The sequence below is a fragment of the Hesperophylax consimilis genome, chromosome 14 (assembly GCF_061612785.1).
Source record: "Hesperophylax consimilis isolate HC1 chromosome 14, BYU_Hcon_1.0, whole genome shotgun sequence".
NCBI classification, from domain to species: Eukaryota; Metazoa; Arthropoda; class Insecta; order Trichoptera; family Limnephilidae; genus Hesperophylax; species Hesperophylax consimilis.
In genome coordinates this window covers 16902401-16927527 of record NC_142849.1, presented here as the reverse complement: position 1 = coordinate 16927527, position 25127 = coordinate 16902401, and the positions used below count along the sequence as shown (strand labels likewise).

The 25127-nt window shown below is 33.5% G+C and overlaps 1 protein-coding gene across 3 annotated transcripts in view; it reads right to left on the bottom strand.

The window, feature by feature from the left end:
* Nucleotides 1–25127, bottom strand: part of LOC149417979 (DNA helicase MCM9-like) — a 64753-nt gene that overhangs the window by 18814 nt on the left and 20812 nt on the right. For 2 of the 3 annotated variants that reach the window (XM_089639265.1, XM_089639266.1), the window contains 3 exons: nucleotides 19060–19192; nucleotides 18797–18942; nucleotides 15878–18329 (listed from right to left, as the gene is read on the bottom strand). In XM_089639265.1, coding sequence (XP_089495391.1) covers nucleotides 16739–18329; nucleotides 18797–18942; nucleotides 19060–19192 — 1870 coding nt within the window. In that variant the 3' untranslated portion in view covers nucleotides 15878–16738. Of the gene's footprint in view, nucleotides 1–15877; nucleotides 18330–18796; nucleotides 18943–19059; nucleotides 19193–25127 lie in introns of those variants that run through there. The other variant, XM_089639268.1, reaches the window with a different exon arrangement.

The following is a 25127-nucleotide window of genomic DNA, read 5'->3' as shown; positions in this document are numbered from 1 at the left end:
TTAGGACATTTAAAATCTCAATCAAAACGCTGGATACAGAACGCAGGGAGATCAGAATTAGATAATATTCTTAAAAATCAAATACAGACTGAAATATAAATGAAAATTACAAAAGAACAAACTGTATAAATGAGTACTTAGATTGTTTGTCGTGTGCTGGATATCAGTCTTACATAAACTCACCAACTAGAGAAAATCTGAATAATTCCACGACTCTAGATCACATATTTGTTAAATCACTCAAACACTTTAAAACAACATCTTCAACTCTAATAACAAACATTACTGATCATTACCCAACATTTTACGGACACAGCATCTTAACTGCAAATTCAAAAGAAAATTCTGAAACAGTTGAAAAAAATAATATTAATTACCTCACATTAAATAATCTACTTCTTTTGGAAAATTGGGACCAAATTCAATCAATATCAAACCCATATTGAGCATTAGAATCGTTTTATAAAACTCTCCAAGAATATATTTCAAAAAGTACAAATAAAATTGTTATATGTAAGAGAAAATATAAAAAAATTAAACCTTGGATAACTGTAGGAATAATAGTCTCCATTAAACAAAGAGATTAACTATACAGAGAGATGCTAAATTATCAAAGAGCCTGTCAAAAAAACAATGTCAGAACAATGTCGTTAATGAAAACAAAATATTTACTGTATAGATGTTTCGATAGCTCTTGAAAAACTTTAGCGTCTGTGTCGGGTGCAAATTGATCGATATACGGGAACGGGAATAGGAATTTGAGGATGCCACCAGAATTAAGGGAAAGTCCTACCTTGTACTGGTATCTCCTTACAGCCTCCGTGATAGCACCAAACTCACACAGTATTAATCTATTTCCGTCACTAGATATCGACCACGAAAGAAATGTCCATTGAAATGTATGACCCGAGACGCGTATCGGTAGGTGGTAGAAATTGTACTACCGCGCCGGTCAGACAAAATCCCTATATCCCGATGGCAAGGTGGGAACAACTAGGATGTAGGTAATAAAATAATTATAATTTATTAGCGTTTTGCCCGAACAATAGAAATTTACTAAATAGGTTAATAAGAAAAAAATACTATGGTGAACAAATTGATAATGCAAATAATGATACCAAAAAACGTGGAATATTATTAACGAAATAACGAATAAAAAAAGAATAGCATCTACTGAGGTAAAGGAGATTAAAATAAATAACAATATTATAACTGACAAATCTGACATTGCAAATAACTTTAACAACTTCTTCACAAATGTAGTAGACCAAGTACTTGAATCATCCAGTAAGATTGCTAATACTGCGCCCGTTGACACATCTCTGCTTTTGGTACCAACAAACAATTCAATTAACTCATTAGAATATTTTACACCTATCACAACTAATGAAATTGAAAAACACATTGACAGCCTAAAACCAACTAATTCTTCAGGAATTGATAATTTATCAGGTAATACACTAAAAAAAATAAAAATATATATTTTAACTCCTTTGCAACATATTTATAATATATCCCTAAAAGAGGGGTATTTCCAAAACAATTTAAAATCTCCACTATAATACCAATTCACAAATCGGGTGACACGCACATATTAGACAATTACAGACCTATCTCCTTAGTTTCAAACCTTTCAAAAATATTTGAAAAATGTATCAAAAATAGAGTTATGAAATACCTAGAACAAAACAATATTCTATCCGAAAATCAATATGACTTCGGAAGTAAATTAAGCACTGAAGATGCAATATTCGATCTGACAAAAAATTTATACACATCTGTTGATCAAAATAAAAAAGTCTAGCTTTATTTTTAGACTTAAGAAAAGCGTTTGATACTGTATATCACAATCTACTCATAAACAAAATTAATCAAACAGGTTTCAAAAAAGATGCACTAAAAATTCTCACTCACTATCTCAAAGACAGATTACAAAAAACAAAAAAAGGGAACTTTTATAGCACAGAAACAGTGATAAAAAATGGAGTACCACAGGGGACTGTCCTTGGCCCAATTCTGTTTCTAATATATATTAATGATCTATGTAATGTTGTAATCCCTGGTAAAATTGTATCATACGCTGATGATACAGCAATAACAGTAAATGGAAAATCCTGGCCTGAAACTTTTTTAAATGCAACAAAATGTATTTCATATGACTTATCATGGCTAACTTGTAATAGACTTTTCTTAAACTATATTAAAACATTTTACCTAACTTTTTTTATAAAAACAGTAAAAACAAACCTCCCAATAACCTTAAAATTAGATTACATAATGATAACTGTAATAAAGTAACATGCACCTCTTGCTTTGAAATTGGAAAAATTGAAAAGATCAAATATTTGGGTATATATAGGTAGTGACACAAATTTAAACTGGCAACCACAAATTAATAACACCGTTTCTAAATTAAGATATCTGACGTACATATTTTATAGACTTAAGGAAGTACTCAATGTTGACAAATTGAAAATGATTTATTTTTCTCTAGTGCAATCCTCAATTATGTACGGTATATTAGGATGGGGTGGCGCACTAGATACATTTATAAAACCACTACAAATAGTACAAAATCATATTATCAAGGTTATATATAATAAAAAGAGGACATTTTCGACTGATCAATTGTACAAGGAATCTCAACTATTCAATCTCCGTAAACTGTTTTTTACTTCAAAGCCTGAAATATGTCATGAAAAACCAAAACAAATTTCAAAAATATGAACCCAAAATCAACTTTAGAAGAAATCATGTATTTTATACTCCACAAACCAATACCAAACTAATGCAAACTCACAGTAGCTTTATTGGACCTTGCACTTTTAATCTATTACCAAAAAAAATTCAAGTAACAACTAAACTAGCGCAATACCAAAAAGAATTAAAGTTGTGGCTGTACAATGCAAATGTTGAAGCATTATTCATTTATTTTTTACTTTTTTCTATTTTGTTTCTATATAGTTATTATTATTTTATTTGTGTTCTTTTAATTCATATATATAATCTTAAAATCTTTGCTTTTACATTGATTTATTTTTAATATGCACCTCTTGCACAATCTTTTAGACTAACTTTAATTATAATCCTACCGTTTTTCTTTATTATGCTTACTGTTATTTCTAGGTACAAAAATCTAATGTATAAACTTATATTACCCACGCACAGGCTGCGCCTTAGTGGGTTAAATAAATAAATTGGGAAAAAATAAAGGAAAAAAAAAAAACTGAAAACACTCAACTTAACAAAAATACACTATGTAATATATTTATAATTATTTAAGATAAAACACTATTAAATTTATTTATAATTACTTTATGTGATCCATACTACTAAATTTTAATAATATGTAATGAAGTCCACAGAATGGAAGATCCCAGTGAGGATATCATTTTCTCTATTTGTTGAAAAAAGGATGATAATAAAACACTTATTTTTATTATCAGTGTACTAAATTTAGTAGTAAGGATAATATAAAGTAATTATTAATATATTATGTAGTGCTTTTACTGAAATATTTATAAATATATTACATGGTAATTTCATATCCTGTCTAACTTCGCAACATTTTCTTTAGGGGTACCCCAGGGATCCGTTTGAGGTGCACTTCTCTTCATCCTTTTTACAAATGATGTCGTCAAAATAATAGTCATTTGGTCTCTTGTCTCACTGCTACGCTGATGATCAGCAAGTTTGTTTTTACTGCGCTCCAAACGAAATCAGTGGTCTCAAGATCCGTATAGCTGAATGTCTAGAAGCAATAGCTCGTTGGATGTCTTCTAACAAGCTGAAGCTGAATTCATCTAAGACCGAGTTTCTCTGAGCGGCCACAAACAAGAGGAAAACACTTTCGGAGCATCTGGGCCGAAGGCTTGGAATTTTTTTTTTTTTTTATAGTGAATACCTCACAAGAGTCCCAACTGCTCCCGTCTGGAGCCAGTGAGACTATGGCATCCCCAATTGGGGGATGTTGTGAGGTTGAAGGTAAGTGGGGAAGGGAAATAGGAAGGTGGGGAAGTACCTGGCTATTCAGATCTAGTCACTAAACACGGCTAAAGCCATTTGGAGCAACGTTTCAATTCTGAATGGTGGTCTTACACCAGGGCGATACTGGTAGTATCTTCCACTCTGGAACGTGCCGCAAATATACTATGTATTATTTTAATTAATTAATTGTGAAATAACACAAATTAATCAAATAAAATTTATTTGCGCACGCCGGGTTCGAACCCGCGACCTTCGGAATGGCAGTCCAATGCGTTACCACTGGATTATGCCGGCCGTCGGAATAAACTCCCTCCGAAACTAAGATGCCTAACAAGTCTAACAGAATTCAGGTCTAAACTAAAAACTTACCTTTCAAGCTCTCTTCTTAAATTAAATATACTGAGAGTAAAACTTTTCTTATAGGATTTATATTTTTCTAAATCTGTCTTACACCGAGGGATGGATCACATTTAGGAAGATGAATTCTGCTCAAAACCTTGTACTCTGGTACCGCCCAGCATAAAGTTTGCTTTTCCTTTCCTAAACACACTCATTAAAGAACATAAATACATATTATTAAAATAAATACTGGGGAGACCAATTATGTCCAATTTTCTAATTATGTCCTCTGAGTTCGAACCGTATCTAGATTTCTCTAATAAACAATAAAAATTTCTCTAATAAACAATGTAAATCTCAAGTAACCTACCAGGTAAGTACAGAACTGTATATTATCTGCCTGTATAAAATGTAAATAAATAATAATAATCCCATATGTACATTCTAGCATCACGCTCATCAATCAAATGCATTGTACAAATGGCTTTGTATTGGTGATCGGCGAACCGGTGGATGCAATCTGTTAGCCATACATTGATAATAGTTTGACTTGTCTATAGTTAGTAATAAAATAGATAATTGTAGAAATGTATCATATATTTGTACAGCGCCCTTGAGGTGATTTTGCACAAAAACGGCGCTATACAAATCATCTAAATATTATTATTATTATTATGGTGTTGGATATGTTTTTGACTACTATGTAGATGAAGTTAAGAGTTTGCAATGAAAAAAATGGAGGGTGAAAGAGATGATAGTTAGAAATGTATGACACACATGCCTAACGAAACTGAACTTACGGAAGAAAAATTACATGGATGTATTAATTTAATTTTCTTTGTAATCTAAAAGTGCTTTGAACTATGTCAGAGATAGTTTGAGTCAATTAGACCATAAAAATAAATACACAACATTTATTAAACAATAACAAACATCTTGTCTCTTTATTGTGAGCAACAGCATCAGGTTTACTTTATACTATGCAGAGATGTGCTTTATTTCAAATAAATCCATTTCAAATGGAAATGCAAAATGGGTATTTTCCATTTTGCATTTTAAATGCTTTTCTAAAAACCATTTTGCATTTTGCATTTTAAATGCTTTTCTCAATGCATTTTCCATTTTAAATGCTTTTTCGCAACATTCTTCCTACTATCTCCACTGATATTTTTTTCATAAGCCCCAAATATCAGTCGGTCCTCAACCTCGCTATGAGAGATAATTTACATTTGTCAAGTTGCTCCCTGGTAGGAGCCCTGCCAATTGAGTGATACCATTACAAAAAATACTGATTCAAATACTGAACATGGGGTCATGACGCTGTCATATTAAATGTTAGATAGCAGTTTCAATGTTTTTACATTGGCAACATTAGTCCCACGCAATTTTTTTGTGGTTTCATAATCTGTAGTCGTGGTGTTTTTGGATTTACCATCATGTAATATGTTTTTTCCACATTGATAATAATAATTGGATGACTTGTATAGCGCCGTTATTGTGCAAAATCACCTCAAGGGCGCTATGGCAGATGTCCTTTATTAAATGACAAAATTTTTTAAAAATTCTATAATTATTTTTATTGTTTAACCTGAAAAACCATTTTGCATTTTCAATGCATTTTGAAAATAGGTATTTTGCATTTTGCATTTGAAATGCTTCTCTAAAAACCATTTTGCATTTTCAAATGGAAAAATTTTGACCCATTTCCATTTTGCATTTCAAATGGTTTTGGGTACCCATTTTGCACATCTCTGATACTATGTATACCTACTTACATACCTACTACACTGTGTTGAACATGTAACATATAACATTTATTGCATATTATTTATTTGTGAAAAAAAAAAGTAAATGAAATTTTTTAAATTTAAATAATGCATAATACAACGGAACCAACTATAAATAGTGATAATAAAATAGTCAGCTTTAAAAAAAATTGGAAATTAATATAATTATGAATCTTTTGTGCCAATTTCGATTATTAGAGTCAGAAGTTCATTTTTTTTTTGTTTATTGAACCCACAATGCCTGGGTGGGAAACCGATGGATTTGTCAACTCGGCCACTACCTAATCGGCCACGGTTTTTGCCTGAGATCTTTCAATTAAATGAAACCGACTGCGTATCTGTTGTATGAAGTACACATAAATATTTAATTTTATAACTGTTTTATTTTCAGTTAAGAGCAACAATGGAACGATGCGCTACAACATACCAAGATCCAGAATACGCAACCGTTCATTATGCTCAAGTGGCTCGTGCAAATAGGACTTCCCCATACATGCTCAACTTCAATGCAACCATTGGACCAAGGACTTGGACCCAAAATGTAACGGTATGTACATAAACATAATACCCATACATGAATTTTTTTACTTATGTTTCATTACTTAATAAAGTAACTAAAAATAAATAGTCGTCATAAGCAGCTGAAAAATGTGCATGTATGAAAAGAGCCAAACTAGCCAATTCAACGAATATGTTGCAGTGAGATAACAGAACTCAAAAGTTTTTGGGTAATCATTAATCAAGTTTAGATTCCTAATAAAGCCAAACATGCCCAAACAACATTGAACTAAAATCGATCTTTAGACATTAATAACAATTTTTCATAAAATTAACTATTTTAATCAATAAACACTGACCTTCAGATTCAGAATCAACTGAATTCGTCACATGATCCTTGGCTTCATCACCAAAAACCAAATAGAGTGATTAATTTGACATTATTAATAGGCAGTGTGCCACAAAAGTTTATTACGAAAATCACTATGCCAAAAAAACGATAGGTGGCAGTAGTAGGTACCTACTGTGTACTCTTTTGAAGTAAAGGCACTTGTGGCTTATAAACATCATAATATGACTGAATTTTTTCATTAACTTTTTTTCTTGTAAAGGCTCGTTTGGCTCTTTACCATTCGTTTGACATAGTCATTAAATCGGCAATTGAATTTGACATTTACCTGTCAAATTACAGCCCCCTTAACCGCGGCTTCACAGCTTTGGTCAAAAAATTTTGAAACCGCTATGCTTGAAAGCTAATCAAATTCGAGGGGGATTTCAAACTACGCCTAACACTGGACAAATTAACTGCAATATGCCTATGCTGAGTGACTAGTTTACTGTATGTTTACTCATTTGAGTCTGAGTCTGTTATGGGTTCAATTCCCACTTCAGTGCAAAAATTGTCAACATATATTTTGTCTGTGCATACATATTTATGTATACTGTAAGTCTGGAAGTTATGATGTGTGATAGACTTTTTGGCTTTTAAAAACCAATTATAGAACACTGGTTCAACGAATATATATGTCAATTTCAAATCTTACTTTTTGTAATGTGAAACATTTTAATTTTCAGTTTATTCTAAAATCATACGAATTTAGAAATAACCAGTACAGAGAAAGCTTTGTGTCTTTCAAATTGGACGTCTGCTCGCTGCTAGAAAATGATTGGCTCAGTTCTGATTGTAGAAAATATGGTAACGTACCAAAGAAATGCCCATTGGTTTGTACATTTATTTTTTTAAATTTTGATAATAATCCTAACATTCAGTCTGGTAATGTTGCAAGACGCTATGTATATTTTATTTGAGAGCCAGTTGTTATACTGTGAATAGGTACTTTAACCTTCCCATATCCACAGTGTAATGATGTCTACCGTGTTCTTAGAATCTTCCATATTTGTGTAGAAAATGTTTGGCTTTTCCGGAAACTATAGAACATATTATATCGGGATGTTCTATATTAGCACCGTCCGAGTATACATTTAGGCACAATCAAGTTTTAAAAATAATTCACCAGAGTTTGGTAATCAAACATAACTTGATTGACTGCTGTAATTATAGTACCATATTATGAATACGAACCAAATTCATTTTTAGAAAACGAATTTTATAAAATATATTATGATAAAACTATACTAACAGACCGAACGGTTAGTCATAATAGACCCAATATAGTTTTACATGACAAAATTTAAAAAATAACTTAAATCATTGATGTCGCTACTCCAAATTCCCGTTATATTCAAAAATCTGTTAATGAAAAAATAAGAAAATACACAGATTTAGGAAATGAAATAAAAAGAATTTGGCATTCTCAGACTATAAAAATATTACCATTCGTTATTTCGGCTACTGGCATTATACCTAGCTCTCTCATTAAAAATTTAGGCGTACTAGATCTATCAAAAAATTTATATATAAAGATGCAAAAGTCGGTCATTTTGAATACATGTAGGATAACGAAAGATTTTTTAAATATTTATGTTGAGGGATCAGTAGGATTTATAGGCCCTATAAGAAGTTCTACCGAGTCGAACCCTCTGATATGAAAATATCTGGAGTCGGTGAATTATTTTCCCATTTGATCTCTGGTTAGTTGACGTGTTGTTCTTGTATTGTTTTGTATTTATTTTGCTTATATAATGCACTTGCATAATGTTGATTGACTAGATGATCATCTGTGGAAAAGTGTGTGGAAGGGTTTAGTTTTTCCTATGGGGAAGGAAGATTTAACCCAGACAAAAATCGGAAGTCATAAAAAATTTATATTTAATACAAAATCAATATTTTAGATAATCAAAAGAAATATTTGCATCCATAAAAAATGTTTTTTTGTGACGATTCTGCATAAAAAAAAATGTTTGATTTTAAACATAAGTGCAGAAATTTCAATGTCATCTGCCAGAGATAGTTCGATTTTCTTAGAGGTTGACAGAGAACATGGCATCTCTGTCTACCTTAAGAACACATCAATATACAGAGCTCTTGAGGTGATTTTACCCAAAAATGGCGCTATACAAATTATCCTAATAAATAATTGGACGCATTGAAGACGTTTCAGGCAAATCTGTGTTGGACGGTTCCATGATAACTCAACACAGTGACAATTCAACACACTTTTAAAAAGTGATATAAAGTCATTAGACACGATGAAAAATTTTTTTTTTTACTAACCTAACCTAACATACTTAACCCAATTAATAAAGTTTTTGTTTCATCATTTTCCATGACTTTATATACATTTTTAAAGATGTGATGAATTATCATCCGGTCACCGTGTTGGACATAGCAATACTCTGTAGAAATATATTTGTCGAAATTCTCCAATTTTGTAAACACAACATATAAACTAATATGGCTAACTATTACTGCAAAAATCTGAGTGAGCATTGCAGGAATTGATTTTGAACACTTTCCATGCTAAGCTCTATGGGTTCAATTCTCCACAAGATAACTCCAACATGATATATATAGGCTTCTTACAATATATATATTTTTAAAATATCCTTTATTATATTTTTAACACATTTTTACATAAAAATAACCCTTTTTAACTAAGTATAAATATACATGTTTCTTTATGTAAACCTTCAGGAGAGGCCGTACCGTGTATATCTGTAAAAAAGTATGCATAAAGGAGTATGTACAGTACAAGGGCGGATCCAGCTTTGGCGCCAGGGGGGGGTCACGTAGTCGTGGTCAAGTTTTTTTTTTTTTTAAAGAAAGACAAACATTCCCGGGTTACGAATAACCCAACAATAACTCCTACCACTACCACAGAAAGCCGAAAATGCTTGCTTGTGTTGTGATGGAGGACTTAGGTCCGGTCAGTTACAGTTACAAGAAGTTATAATTTAATTTTGATAATAATATATACAAATATTCTAAGACGTACCGTATTTTTTTTTAATCGTATTTTTGAAACCCTGGTGATTTTTTTTAAATTTCAACTCGAAAAATCAGACAATTTTTTATAAACCGGAAAGACGGGACATAATTTTATATGTGCAAAAAAACGGTAATTAACTAGCCGAAAGTCATTTAAAAAAGAACGTTTTCCACACGAATGTCACAAAAATGGCATGAAATTGTACGGAGTTCTGTTCATAACATCTGTCAAAACACCGCCATCTTTAGCAAAAAGCATAAATATACCAAATCACCTACTCATGCAAAAAGTCAAATCAAAGGTTAAGTGGTTAAGTTCGCAGAGAACAAACAATAAATCTAGTGAACGTTAAACGTCAAATTCAAAAATTCGCCGGATATCAAAGTGTTGCCGTATAAAAAAAATAATCAGTGTGGAATTTTACAAAATTAAGCGAACATAATCGGAGACGGAACATTTTCATGTCAATCATTCAAAATCCATCATTAAAAATAATACTATGCATTTCTAAAAAAAATTACTAACGTTTTCGTAATCTTAGTAAAAAAATTAACCACACTTTTAGCCTTCATTTTAATTGATTCTGAAGAATTTGTTACAAATATTAAAAATGTGTCCACTTCCGAAGTTATTAATTCATCATCTAGAAAAATAAAATCTGGTACTTACCGCTACGTCCGCTAACTTTATAGTTATACACGGGTTATAAAGTTTTAAAATCGTTGAACGTAAAATATATTAATTGTAAGGTATTGTTTTATTAATCTAAAATATAAATAACTTGCATCCCTCGTGCGGCATAATTTTATTTTTTTTAAATTCAATTACAATTTCGCCGAAATAAATTAAAATGTTAGCCTTGGGCAAAACCTCGATGAACGAGGTTGTGTCTCGCCTTAAGAATTGCTTTAGGAAGTATAGGAAGGCTGGTAATTCGCGCGGGCGCGTTAGACCTGTCCAGACCTGTCAAAAAACTTCCGAAAGAATAAGTTCTGTAACTTACTAAAATTACGTTAAGTGACTTTTGGTGTCGTTTACATTGGGAATTTGGCCAAACTCGCCTTCAAGAGCGATTTACAGGAAAAAAACTTACGAGTCTAACCCCAGCCTTAGAACATTAACAAATAACATTTGAGTTTAAACACACATACACTGGCATAATGAAGAAACTGATTAGATTACTTACCATTTCTTGTAATGAATTGAATTTGCAGCAACAATTTTTAAGAACACTATTACTTATATTGGAACTTATTTTTTTTTAACTTAGTAAACAAATAAAAGTAAACACTTTATTAATAAAGTTTAGTCGTTCCGATTGAGGTTAGGTTTTGCTAGACGCTAGACGTTAGTCGAAACAAAGCGCGCGCAAGCGTCACACGTGGTTACACGAAATGTGTCATAATAAAATGAAAGGTGGCGGCCGAAGCGCGCGCCGGTGGCGGTGCGCGGTGACGCGGTAACATTCAAATTTTCGATGCGTTCGTTCCCGAATAATGCGTTTGCCGTCAAACAAAGTATTATATTAAATTAATTAAATATTGAAAGTACTTAAATAAAATTTATATGGTGACAAAAAATATATAAAAACATTATGTTTAACAATTTTAATTAGTGGTCCACCTAGGTCCTGGATGGGCCCAGGACCTAGGTAGTCATGACCCCCCCCCTGGGCTGGGATCCAGGGGGGGGGTCATGACCACCGTGACCCCCCCCCTGGATCCGCCACTGGTACAGTACACCGTACGGAGGTGTTTTTAAGAATCCTCTTATTGATAATATTAATAATAATAATAGATAATATTAATAAATTAATAAATAGAAAGCATATAATCAAAGATACAAATCAAATTGATGATTTGTGTAGAAAATGTTTGGCTTTTCCGGAAACTATAGAACATATTATATCGGGATGTTCTATATTAGCACCGTCCGAGTATACATTTAGGCACAATCAAGTTTTAAAAATAATTCACCAAAATTTGGTAAACATAACTTGATTGACTGCCGTAATGTAGTACCATATTATGAATACGAACCAAATTCATTTTTAGAAAACGAATTTTATAAAATATATTATGATAAAACTATACTAACAGACCGAGCGATTAGTCATAATAGACCCGATATAGTTTTACATGACAAAATTAAAAACATAACTCATATCATTGATGTCGCTATTCCAAATTCCTGTAATATTCAAAAATCTGTTAGTGAAAAAATAAGAAAATACACAGATTTAGGAAATGAAATAAAAAGAATTTGGCATTCTCAGACTATAAAAATATTACCATTCGTTATTTCGGCTACTGGCATTATACCTAGCTCTCTAATTAAAAATTTAGGCGTATTAGATCTATCAAAAAAATTATATATAAAGATGCAAAAGTCGGTCATTTTGAATACATGTAGGATAACGAAAGATTTTTTAAATATTTATGTTGAGGGATCAGTAGAATTTATAGGCCCTGTTAGAAGTTCTACGGAGCCGAACCCTCTGATATGAAAATATCTGGAGTCGGTGAAATATTTTCCCATTTGATCTCTGGTGAGTTGACGTGTTGTTCTTGTATTGTTTTGTATTTATTTTGCTTATACACGGTGTCCGGAAACTCGTAGTACAAGCGGGAAACTGGAGAATCTACACCACATGGGGAACCCAAAAAAACATAAAGTTTTTTTTATTTGAGCATTTTCAAAAAAAAAAAAAACCAAAAAAAAATATTTTTCGGCTATTTTAGGGTTAAAGTTTTTTCTGGTGTTTAGGGTTGAATAACAGATGTTTTAACCCTGCAGAGCAGAAATATTTTATGATTACACCGGGTTAAATGAAGGGTGATTTCAAAATAATGCTTCAAATCCGAGTTTCTTCATTTGTTTTACTTTCAAATAGTTTTAATTAGTTGGGTACTTTGATCTTCAGTAATAATTTATAAGAATTTGATAAAAAAAAAAAAAATTAAAAAAAAAAAAATCAACTTCAAACTCGATTTACTCGATAACGAAAGCTCAAATAAAAAAAAAAAATACTACAAAATCGACTCCAAATGTGATGTAGATTCACCAGTTTCCCGCTTGTACTACGAGTTTCCGGACACCCTGTATAATGCACTTACATAATGTTGATTGACTAGATGATCATTTGTGGAAAAGTGAGTGGAAGGGTTAAGTTTTTCCTTTGTGGAAGATTTAACCCGGACAACTTAATCGGAAGTTAAAAAAAAAAAAAAAAAAAAAATACTATTTTTTTTTTTTATAATTAACCGTTAGAGTGCTATTCAGCGCTATCGCGATGCAAAAGTTACTCACGAGGAGTTAACTGTCTCTCACTTTAGTGTGCATTTGTCGGTCCTTGAATGAACGCATGTTACATTTGAGTACGATGTATTGCGGTTGACGCATTTCTTTCTAACTGTATTTATTGTTAAAATAAATACACCCTAAAGTGAATCGATATTTTTCACCATGTCGGATGTTAGTTCTATTGCGGTCGATGTATCAAATGACAGCGACACTACGGACGACGAGACCTTTGTTTGACAAAGTTTTTTGTAAAACCTTTTTTTTTTTAAAGTTTTTTCAAAGACATCTGACAACTTTCTTCTAAATTCCTGGAACTAGACGCGCTACTTCTTCTGATGCAAAACCAATAGCTTATTTCAATTTATTTTTTACTAGTTACTTCTTGAAAATTTTTAAATATATTTTTGTAATTGTTAATATGTAGTTTTTTATTAAAAACATAAAATATCATTCTTTACTTATTTAATTGCAAAAAGAATTATTAAAATTTGTTGATATTTGTCCAAGTTATTGCATTTATATACCATTCTTTTTATCTGAAAACTGTAGATTTTTAAATATAGGGTTTTCCAATAAGAGGTGTTATTTTGAATAGCCCGCTATTTCGGTAGATGTTACTTTTGAAGCTGTCGTTTTTTGACATTTGACAAGTAGAAACTACGCCATTAATAAAAATGGAACGATACACGATGCTGAATGGGTCCTTGAAATGCGTGAAAATGAACCGGAATTCCATCGAAAAATCATCTTGAGTGATGAGGCCCATTTCCACCTCGGTGGCTTCGTCAACAAGCAAAATTGTCGCATCTGGGGCTCGAAAAACGCAAGAGTTATTGTTGAAAAGACTCTCTGTCCTCAACGTGTGACTGTTTGGTGCGGTTTATGGTCCGGCGGAGTCATTGGACCTTACTTTTTCGAAAATGAGGCTGGAGCAACAGTTACGGTGAATGGATTGCGCTATCGAGAGATGATTAATGATTTTTTATGGCCGGAATTAGATGGTATTGATCTGGACAACGTTAACTTTCAACAAGACGGCGCTACGTGCCACACAAGCAACGAAACCATTGATCTTTTAGGGGAAAAGTTTCTTTGAATATCAAAATAACCCCTCTTATTGGACAACCCTGTACATTCTTGTAAAATAAGGATAACACTAAAACGGTTAGTATTAGATTAATTAGCTTATTTTGTTATTGTGTGTATTTTTTAACAAAGTTTATTTTTTTGTAATACGTATTAAGAAACATTATTTTTAAAAAGAGAATTTCGAGATAAAAAAATCTCACTATGTTGAACACTTTCTTCTCTGAAAAACTCACTCTCTTAGAGGTTAATTAATACTTCCCTAATTGATAATAACTCATGTTTAGGATATGTATTTGTAATACAACAACTTAAGGCGGTTAGAAGTAGGATTATGACATGAAACGAAATATAATTTGCCGTAGCTTGGCGGATAGGCATATGCTTATGACATGTACCCAATTGTAACAAAACCCCATTTTCATTGCATGCACTACTGCATTTATCTTGATTAATCATATTTTGGTGCTTCCATATTTTAATTTTTGTTTAATTTTCTCAGGTCGGCCCTATTTATATGAAAGACATGGTATTTACTGAATCCACAATTTTGTTGGGCTGGCCCCAAGGCAGGTGGAAGTACACTCAAGAATTTGTGCTCACCAACACAAGTAAAACCATAATTTCTGGGGAAATTTGTTTCAACGTTCTACTGAGGTCAACAAAGCGAAACTGATGGAATGATAAACTTCAGTCATACAAAAAAATATTATAATAATGGAACTACTGAATGTCTCCATAGGGGCATTTTATTAAATTATAATATTCTATGGTAGATATACATATATACATATACAGTGGGCTCTCTTTTTACACGGTGGATACGTTCCATGCAAATCCGTGTAAAAAAAAAAAATTTTGGCACTACCTGACATTTTGGAGTTAATTTATGAAGCGGAATATCAAGAAATCACGCCGCCACACGCAAATAAGGCGTCCGCGACGTCCAATGGAATCCACTCAACTGACTGCACTTCCCGCACAATCCCGACCCGCTTTCCGCATTCCTCTCTGCGCATAGTACATACTGAGTAGTAAGTACATGCAAGGAACGTAGCACTGTGTTATTTCGAAACCGCGGGAGTCCAGTGTAACCATGTAAAAATACTTTGTGTGCTGCAAATCTGTTATGAATACCACAATTATTAAAATTCCTGATTTTACTTGTTTTATTTTATTAATATATTTTTATGTTGTGTAAATATATAAGGTTATGATATAATATTATTATAGACATCTGGTTACAATTATTAATTAATAGGAGGGAGACATAAATATTATGTTTGTAATGTTAAAAAATTTAAAGACTTTGATGCTTATAATTAAATTATAATAATAATAATAGTTTATTCCAGAATTTATGCAGGGGCAGTGCAATGCAATACATTCGAAATAATAATTTAAAAACATAGACAAAATGACAATACATAATAATTATAATATCTTTATTTAATAAATTTGCAACTATAAACATGCAAATAGATAGAATACATAACAATTAGATAAAGTTGAGGATTTTCATAACCTGCTAGCCAACCTTTTACTAGGCTAGCGGCTAGCCTGTGTTGAGGCAGTCATTTTAACGGTTAGTTTAAATACTTGTGAGTACACCTACACTTATATTATAATATAATCACTCAATATTTTAGTTGCAACAATAGTTTCGAATTTGGGTGAGGGCACTGGTAAAGGCCCTATTATTACTTTTATCCAAAATATAATGTTCTTTTTGAAATTTGTTAGAGAATAAAAATAAAAATAGGATAAAAAAAGAATAGAAGTGAAAAATGTTAACAAAAAATTATGCAAATAACCATTAAAGATGTGAAATATTTATGTAAATATTTTAAGAAAATTTCGTAACTACATATTTCCCAAATTTCCTAATTTCACAAAAAAATATATTTTTTCAAAAATTAAAATTTGGACTAGAGTGTGCTATAAAACTGTAATGAAAACTCTTCGTAGTAAATAATAACTGTAAAAAATGATTGAAGTAGATAATAACAAAACAACATGATTCAACGTTGATAAATAAACTCTAGGAATTATTTTTTTTTAAATTTAATGTATATCAAATTTAATAATATTATTATTAAGTTCTGCAAGTATTGTTCGGGTAAAATAGGATCATATAAACAAGTAGTCTAAACGTGGTTATAACCACAGTTTGAAAATGGCCTTGAAAGCAGAAACAGCTGTAACAATACCAAAAACCAAAAAATACTTGCAGAACTTAATAATAATATTATTAAATTTGATTTGCATTAAATTTAAAAAAAAAAAATGGAGTTCTACTAATTAAACACAAAAACAATAAATATCTATGAATTACTTTGACTTTGACATTTAAATATCTAAAACATCTAAATCATCATCATTTTCAAAAATTGAAGTTTGCGAGCGTACGCTGGATGAGGAAGCTTGAGAATGATTATTTTTACCAGAATTTACCACATTAAATTGCTTGAATTTTGTTAAATTGCTTTTTGTTTGTTCGTCTGCTAATATTGAAGCATTTTCACATTGAAAATCAATAACTCTTTTTAAACTCATTAAAGTTGCATTCGAAGCTGAATTTTCCGAAACAATTATTGTTTCATCTTTCTTTTTGCTGCTACTAAAACAAAATTGTTGCAATTTTTCTATTGTTTTCAAATTAACAGGGGATATTTTTTGTTCAATATCTTTCTTATCAATATATTTTAATGTTTCATCTAATACAGTTTCGGAAGCTATGAGAACCTTTTTGGAATCATTACTTACAATTTTACTAATAGATTTAGTATCCTGAGCATTTAACTTTGGTTTATGGTTAGAATCATTTTCTTGTAACGGCAGTGAATTTTCGAACATGGATGCATCACTATCAAAATCCATTTGATCAAAATCTGTAGAAATATTATTGAAAACATCATTTACGCTTGGGAGGCATTTCAACATATCAGTTTCATTGATTTCTTCATCAGAACTTGATAAAATATCAACTAATTTGTTTGCCACACCTTTGTTATTTGTTTTTGAAGGTGTCTTTTTAACTTTATTGCGTTTGCTATTTCGTTTATCGCAGACTTGATTTATTTCATTTAAAACGTTTTGCAAAGGAACATCAATGCTGTTTCTTTTCTTCGCTTTTTTAGATTTATCAACACGCTTATTAGCCTCGCGTTTTCGCTTTCCTGTGATAATTCCTTCACTGTTAATATTTGTAATTTTATTCATGTTAGAATGTTTTTTGAGCGTTTGGGCCAAGCGACCTACTGAATGTTTTGTATTGACATTTTCTACTTCAGAATTACCTTCAGCCTTACCAACAAGTGTTTCTATACTAATTGATTCATTAGTTTTTCCTTTAGTTTTAATGGGCAGCTTTTTGGCTAAACTAATTGAGTCATTGAAATCAAGAATAGAATCCAAGTCATCATCTTTTTCTATATCTAAGAAGGTTTTAGTTAACTTATTATTACTACTTATAATATTTTGAGAAGAAGACTGACTACTTTTGCCGTTATCACTGGTAGAAGCCTTTTCTCCATTTTCCACAGCTGCTTTAGAAGGTTGTTTGAAAAATGAGCTTTCAACAATTTCTGATGCATTTTCTAAATGAGATGATTCATCCATTGAAATATTGTGAGGAAAATATTTTGTTTCACCATTGTCAAGATCCTTTTCCAAAAGATGCTTATTGACATTGAGCAACTTGGAATAAAAACTAAGTTCATCATGCCAAATCTCATACAGATTTAAACTAGAAAGAAGGTCTTTGGCAGTTTTGAGGTATTCAAAATCTGGGTATTCCGAGAAGGTGGAATGAAGAGCATCAGATGTATCGGAGAGTGTACAGTCCTGCATGGATAGGTCCATGAGAGAAACAGCAGTGATGGCATCCATCGGAAGAACAACATGGCGGAACATCAACCTCGCATGTGCCTGAGATAGTCTATGAAATACAAAAAAGATTAATAAAACATTAATACAACTTTAGGGAAAAAAGCCCAAACCTCAATTAGTAAAAATAATATTCACATTGACAACAAGCTAACTTTTAACTCATTCCATGTTCATAAAATGGAGATTGACATCCGCTGGAGGGCTTACTGTGACTCCCATGTTTTTGATAGCCGTATTTGCTGAAATTTGTGATAGCCGTGCAGCAAACTAATTGTCGATGGGAATTTAATAATATGTGTTGGTCGAGAACGTTGGGTTATATACCTCATTAGTCATAACCCCGAAAACCCCCTCTAATTGACATCTAACTCACTTTCACACATTTTGTTAATTGCATTAGGATGGTCTCAAAAAATATGTAATTAATAAAACTATGTAGCTCAACAACTAACAAACTAAGTGGACATTTGAATAAATATATTACTATACAAAGTCAAAATAAAGTAAAATTCATACCTGACTAAGCTATCCAGCATTCTGACAGTTGTGCGTGACGGATCCCGATTCTCTGCTCTCCTTTGTCTCACGTAATACGCACGCAGGATAGTGTTGGCCTCCCGAGATATGGAAACTTCGTACGGCCCTATCAGTGAAATGTATAGCTGAAAGGATTGTTTTATATATACATATTGTAGAACTTTTAATTTAAAGAATTGAAGGCTGGCAAATATGTTGTAACAAAGGCATGTTTTAATGGTTTATGCGAGAAAATTATATACCTGCAGCTTTTCAAGAGACCAACTTTTAGGGTGTTGTTTTGCTTCCGTTGTTTTTCCAAAAAGTACGTAGTCTGCAACCAAACTGTCCCATTTTTGGTTTAGAGTGTCTAGCAAAATGAAAATTAAGTCAAACCTGTAAGAACACAAGTACAGTATAAATATGAGGTATCAAAATGTTTGATTCCACATCTTCACGTGGGTAGGACAAGTACAACGAATTTTTCTTATAAAGTTTTTCCAAGGAAGCAGATAAAAAAACTTCTTATGCATTTCAGTCTTCAAAAATCAAACTTCTTAACATTTTACTAGCGGCTGACACACAGCGCACACATATCTTATTAAGAATCAGAGGGCAGATGACACGCAGCGCACACGTATCTTATTTAGAATCAGAGGGCGGATGACACGCAGCGCACACATATCTTATTTAGAATCAGAGGGCAGATGACACGCAGCGCACACGTATCTTATTTAGAATCAGAGGGCGGATGACACGCAGCGCACACATATCTTATTTAGAATCAGAGGGCAGATGACACGCAGCGCACACGTATCTTATTTAGAATCAGAGGGCGGATGACACGCAGCGCACACATATCTTATTTAGAATCAGAGGGCAGATGACACGCAGCGCACACGTATCTTATTTAGAATCAGAGGGCAGATGACACGCAGCGCACACGTATCTTATTTAGAATCAGAGGGCAGATGACACGCAGCGCACACGTATCTTATTTAGAATCAGAGGGCAGATGACACGCAGCGCACACATATCTTATTTAGAATCAGAGGGCAGATGACACGCAGCGCACACGTATCTTATTTAGAATCAGAGGGCGGATGACACGCAGCGCACACATATCTTATTTAGAATCAGAGGGCAGATGACACGCAGCGCACACGTATCTTATTTAGAATCAGAGGGCGGATGACACGCAGCGCACACATATCTTATTTAGAATCAGAGGGCAGATGACACGCAGCGCACACGTATCTTATTTAGAATCAGAGGGCAGATGACACGCAGCGCACACGTATCTTATTTAGAATCAGAGGGCAGATGACACGCAGCGCACACGTATCTTATTTAGAATCAGAGGGCGGATGACACGCAGCGCACACATATCTTATTTAGAATCAGAGGGCAGATGACACGCAGCGCACACGTATCTTATTTAGAATCAGAGGGCGGATGACACGCAGCGCACACATATCTTATTTAGAATCAGAGGGCAGATGACACGCAGCGCACACGTATCTTATTTAGAATCAGAGGGCGGATGACACGCAGCGCACACATATCTTATTTAGAATCAGAGGGCAGATGACACGCAGCGCACACGTATCTTATTTAGAATCAGAGGGCAGATGACACGCAGCGCACACGTATCTTATTTAGAATCAGAGGGCAGATGACACGCAGCGCACACGTATCTTATTTAGAATCAGAGGGCGGATGACACGCAGCGCACACGTATCTTATTTAGAATCAGAGGGCAGATGACACGCAGCGCACACGTATCTTATTTAGAATCAGAGGGCGGATGACACGCAGCGCACACATATCTTATTTAGAATCAGAGGGCGGATGACACGCAGCGCACACGTATCTTATTTAGAATCAGAGGGCAGATGACACGCAGCGCACACATATCTTATTTAGAATCAGAGGGCGGATGACACGCAGCGCACACATATCTTATTTAGAATCAGAGGGCGGATGACACGCAGCGCACACATATCTTATTTAGAATCAGAGGGCAGATGACACGCAGCGCACACGTATCTTATTTAGAATCAGAGGGCAGATGATACGCAGCGCACACATATCTTATTTAGAATCAGAGGGCAGATGACACGCAGCGCACACGTATCTTATTTAGAATCAGAGGGCAGATGACACGCAGCGCACACATATCTTATTTAGAATCAGAGGGCAGATGACACGCAGCGCACACGTATCTTATTTAGAATCACAGTGCGGATGACGCATACGTGTATGATTCAAATCAAAATTTTGCAGAATGCATAGGTCAAATGCAGTGGCCGTTTGCTCCAAGTGTGTTGGTGCAGTGAACCCGCATTAGAAAGATGATATTGTGAGACAAACTTGCATTATAATAATATAAGCATGTTATAAAGAACGCACCATTAAAATTCCGCCTTAAAAATATGGTCAAAGAGCAATCCGATATTCCTATGTTGTGCGTTATAGTCAGCACAATACAATTCATACAAAATAAACCAAAACAACACCTGACGGTGAAATCTTAAAACCTAAGCCATACAATATAAATAGGCAGAAAATTTTTGTACATTTTTATTTTCTTGGTCCTGCCTTTCTCTAACTGTTACCAACTACTTTAAATGGCACTTGGAAATCTACTAAAGAGACTTTGTCTTAATTTAACTATTATGCTAGTAATGCAATATTGTGTTGTGCTTTCTCTAGTTTTGTTTCGACTTTCAACTCGTATTCAAAATGTAACAATAATCGCAGTGACAGCAGTTCGTGTTTACACTTTGCTCTTGCAAAAAAACTAAAAAAAACCTCCGAATTCGTGTGCAAACAGTATTTATATGGAAAATTTAAGTGCCAAAAAAGTTTATTTGATAAAACAGTAATAAAATAATACTATTCTAGCGGATTCTAAACATTTTTATCGAAAGTTTTAAAACAACCTAAGATTGTGTGTTTGTTCTCATTGAAATGTCCATCCCACCGATGCCTGATGAATGCTGCCATCGGCGTAAAAAAAGAATGCTGGATAAGATGACGTCCCCATCACAAAAAAAGGCCTCGGGAATGATTTCTCCAGTGGTTGAAGATGAGGAATCTGACGGAGCATCGGACTATTCCGACGTGTCTGAAAATGATAGTGAAATCCCAGTGTCCTCAGTACAGATACTGAACGACACTGAAGCAAGTCTAAGAGCACTCCAAGATGTCCTTGCTGAAAAGCAGTCAAGAGTCTCAAAGGATCAACAACTGCGGATAAGCGCATATGTATCCGCTGTATTCAGATCAGTTTCACAGCTGTTATTGGAACGAGAGGGTTTCAAAGCTGATCTGGCAACAGTTAATGCCAAATTAATAGTGGCAAAGGGAGAGATCGCGATTGAAAAAGCAGAAAACCAACACAGGTTAGAAAAAATATTGCAGTTGGAGTCGGATCTAGGACCAGTGATGCGTAGAGTAGCCGATGCCACGGAAGCAAGCCTATCGTTTGCCGATATTGTGAAAAATGGCCCACAGAAGATGATACCATCAATCAACCGCTCAGGACTTAACGTTGGGACCCCCAAACCTGCTGTATGCATCTTCCCAAAGCTGGATTCTACAAAAGATAGCGACGATACGAAACAGCTACTAAAAGATACATTACGACCATCAGAACTTGGAATCCGTGTGACGGGTATTAGGAGAATCAGAAACAAAGGCGTTGTAATCCATACTGCAACACAAGAAGATCAGGATAAAATACTGAAAACCCCATGTCTAGCAAACTCGGACACTCTAAGCGCTCGATTACCAACAAAACGGCTTCCAAGGGTGATTTTCTTCAATGTTCCTCGTGACCTAACGGACGAGTGCTTCCTAAAAAATGCCTTAGCAGGAGCCCAGGACAAAGCAGGCCTAGATTTCGCAGTAAAAAGTTGCAAGCTAAGTCACCTTGCTGGCGCTCGAACTGGATCAACTTGCCACCGGGTCTTCGAGGTTCCTGCCCACATTCGTCACGTGCTGGTGGAGCAGGGGAAAGTCTTTGTGGACTGGAATGTGTGCCGTGTTCGTGACTTCATTGGACTTACAGTGTGCTCCAAGTGCCAAATGATCGGACATTCCTTCAAGTTTTGCAAGGACCAGCAAAGATGTGGACACTGCGCAGGCGAAGGTCACGCCCGGATAAACTGCCCAAAAGCCGCCGCCGAGCCTGTCTGCGCCACCTGTACAAGATTTGGGAAGCCCGCTGCACATCCGACTGGAGACAAGGACTCCTGCCCGGCCTACAAGGCTGCCCTTGCCAAGGACTTTGCAACTATTGATTATGGCGTCTAATTACATTGAAGAAGATGACGAGGTAGATTACGAAAATACTCATAATTTCTGTGATTGGCTAAAGTTTCATAGCAACTACAATATGGAAAATATTAATATTGTTCAGTTGAATGTTAGATCGATTTATAAATACTGGGATACTTTGAATGTCTACTTAAATACTTGTTGGAAGCATATTCATGTGTTAATGTTATGTGAAACGGCTATAACACCGAATCTTGTCTGTCTGTATAATATTCCTGGATTTAATTGCTACAACTATTGCCGAACTAAAAAATCTGGAGGAGGTATATTGCTATATGTTCGAAATGAATTCACATTTCAACAGAAAACAATAGAAACAAATCATTTTGAATGTGTGCTTGGCTCTATGACACTTCCAAACAAGAGTATTTTAAACATCATAGCAATATACCGCCCCCCCAACTCTAGCCAACCACAATTTCTTAATGAAATATTTGCCATTCTGCATACTATAAGCCCCAAAGAAAATGTTTTACTTATAGGAGATATTAATCTAGACTTGTTAAATTGTCAAAACCCTATTATTATGGCATATGAAAATATAATGTCGGATAATTATTTAATCAAATGTATTTGTGACGTAACTAGAGAAGCAGTTTTAGCAGGAAAAGTTACTCGTACTTGTTTAGACCACATATTTGTCCGATTTAACAGTGGATGTAAACAAAGCGATTCTCTTTCCTCATGTGTATGTAATAATATTACTATAGCGGATCACTTTTTAACTGCAGTTAATATTAAATATAGTGCAAGGAAAGAAGCCCCAGAACACGGGGAAAGAATTTCGTTTTTATCGCAAAACAAAATCGACAAAAACATTCATAATTTTAAGTGGTACTCCTTGCTTGAGGAACAAGATTGCAATATACTATATAGTAAAATTAAAAACAACTTTAAGAATTTGTATGAACAGAGTAAAATCGTTATGAATTATAAACCCAAAAAAAGACCTCTGTCAATAAAACCTTGGATAACTTCTAATATCTTAGAAAACATTAAAAAAAAAGATTCATTGTACAGAAGGTGGAAGAATTTTCCTAGCAATCAATTCTTTGAATTGGAATATAAAACTTTCAGAAATAAGGTGACAAAAGAAATTATTAAATGTAAGTCTACCTTTTTTAACAATAAATTCAAAAATTATTTTGGAAATACAAAAAAAACTTGGGATGAAATAAATAAATTATTAGGACGCAAGTCCAAAAGTAGTTGTGACGAAATAATCTCGAAATATATGTTAAATACGAATAATGAAGAAACCGTAGCAGATAAGTTTGTTGAATATTTTACAAATAGTGTTAACTCTATGATACATAAATGTGATTATTTAGCATCGACCGTCAGGCCGAATGAAGTGCAACATAGTATGTACCTACCCAGAGCTACCTGCCAAGAAATCAATATTATTGTTAGCAAATTAAACAATTCAAAGTCACCAGGGATTGACAACATTCGAATGTTTGACATTAAGACACATATTAATATTTTAGGGCCTGTTATAACACACTTTATCAATTTAATTTTATCGCAAGCAGTAATACCAGATGAACTAAAAAGTAGCATCATTAGGCCAATTTACAAAGGGGGCAAACATACAGATATTCAAAATTATAGGCCAATAAGCATATTGCCAGCCCTAGAAAAAATACTTGAAAAATACATTTCCATAAAACTTAATAAATATCTAGAATCTTTCTCTTTGTTGGATCCCAACCAATATGGATTTCAAAAGAAAAAAAGTACGGAAATGCTGCTTCAGGAATTTTCAAATCACATAAATTATGAATTAAATCTAAAAAAACAAGTTTTGGTTTTATTCATAGATAACTCTAAGGCATTTGATACCATTGATACAAATAAACTATTAGAAACACTGGAGGCAATAGGAATTAGAGGAAAGCTGCTAGTTTTATTAAAAAATTTACTAACTGATCGACAAATAAGAGTAAAAATTCTTAAAAAATTTAGCAAAAGAAAATATATCTCA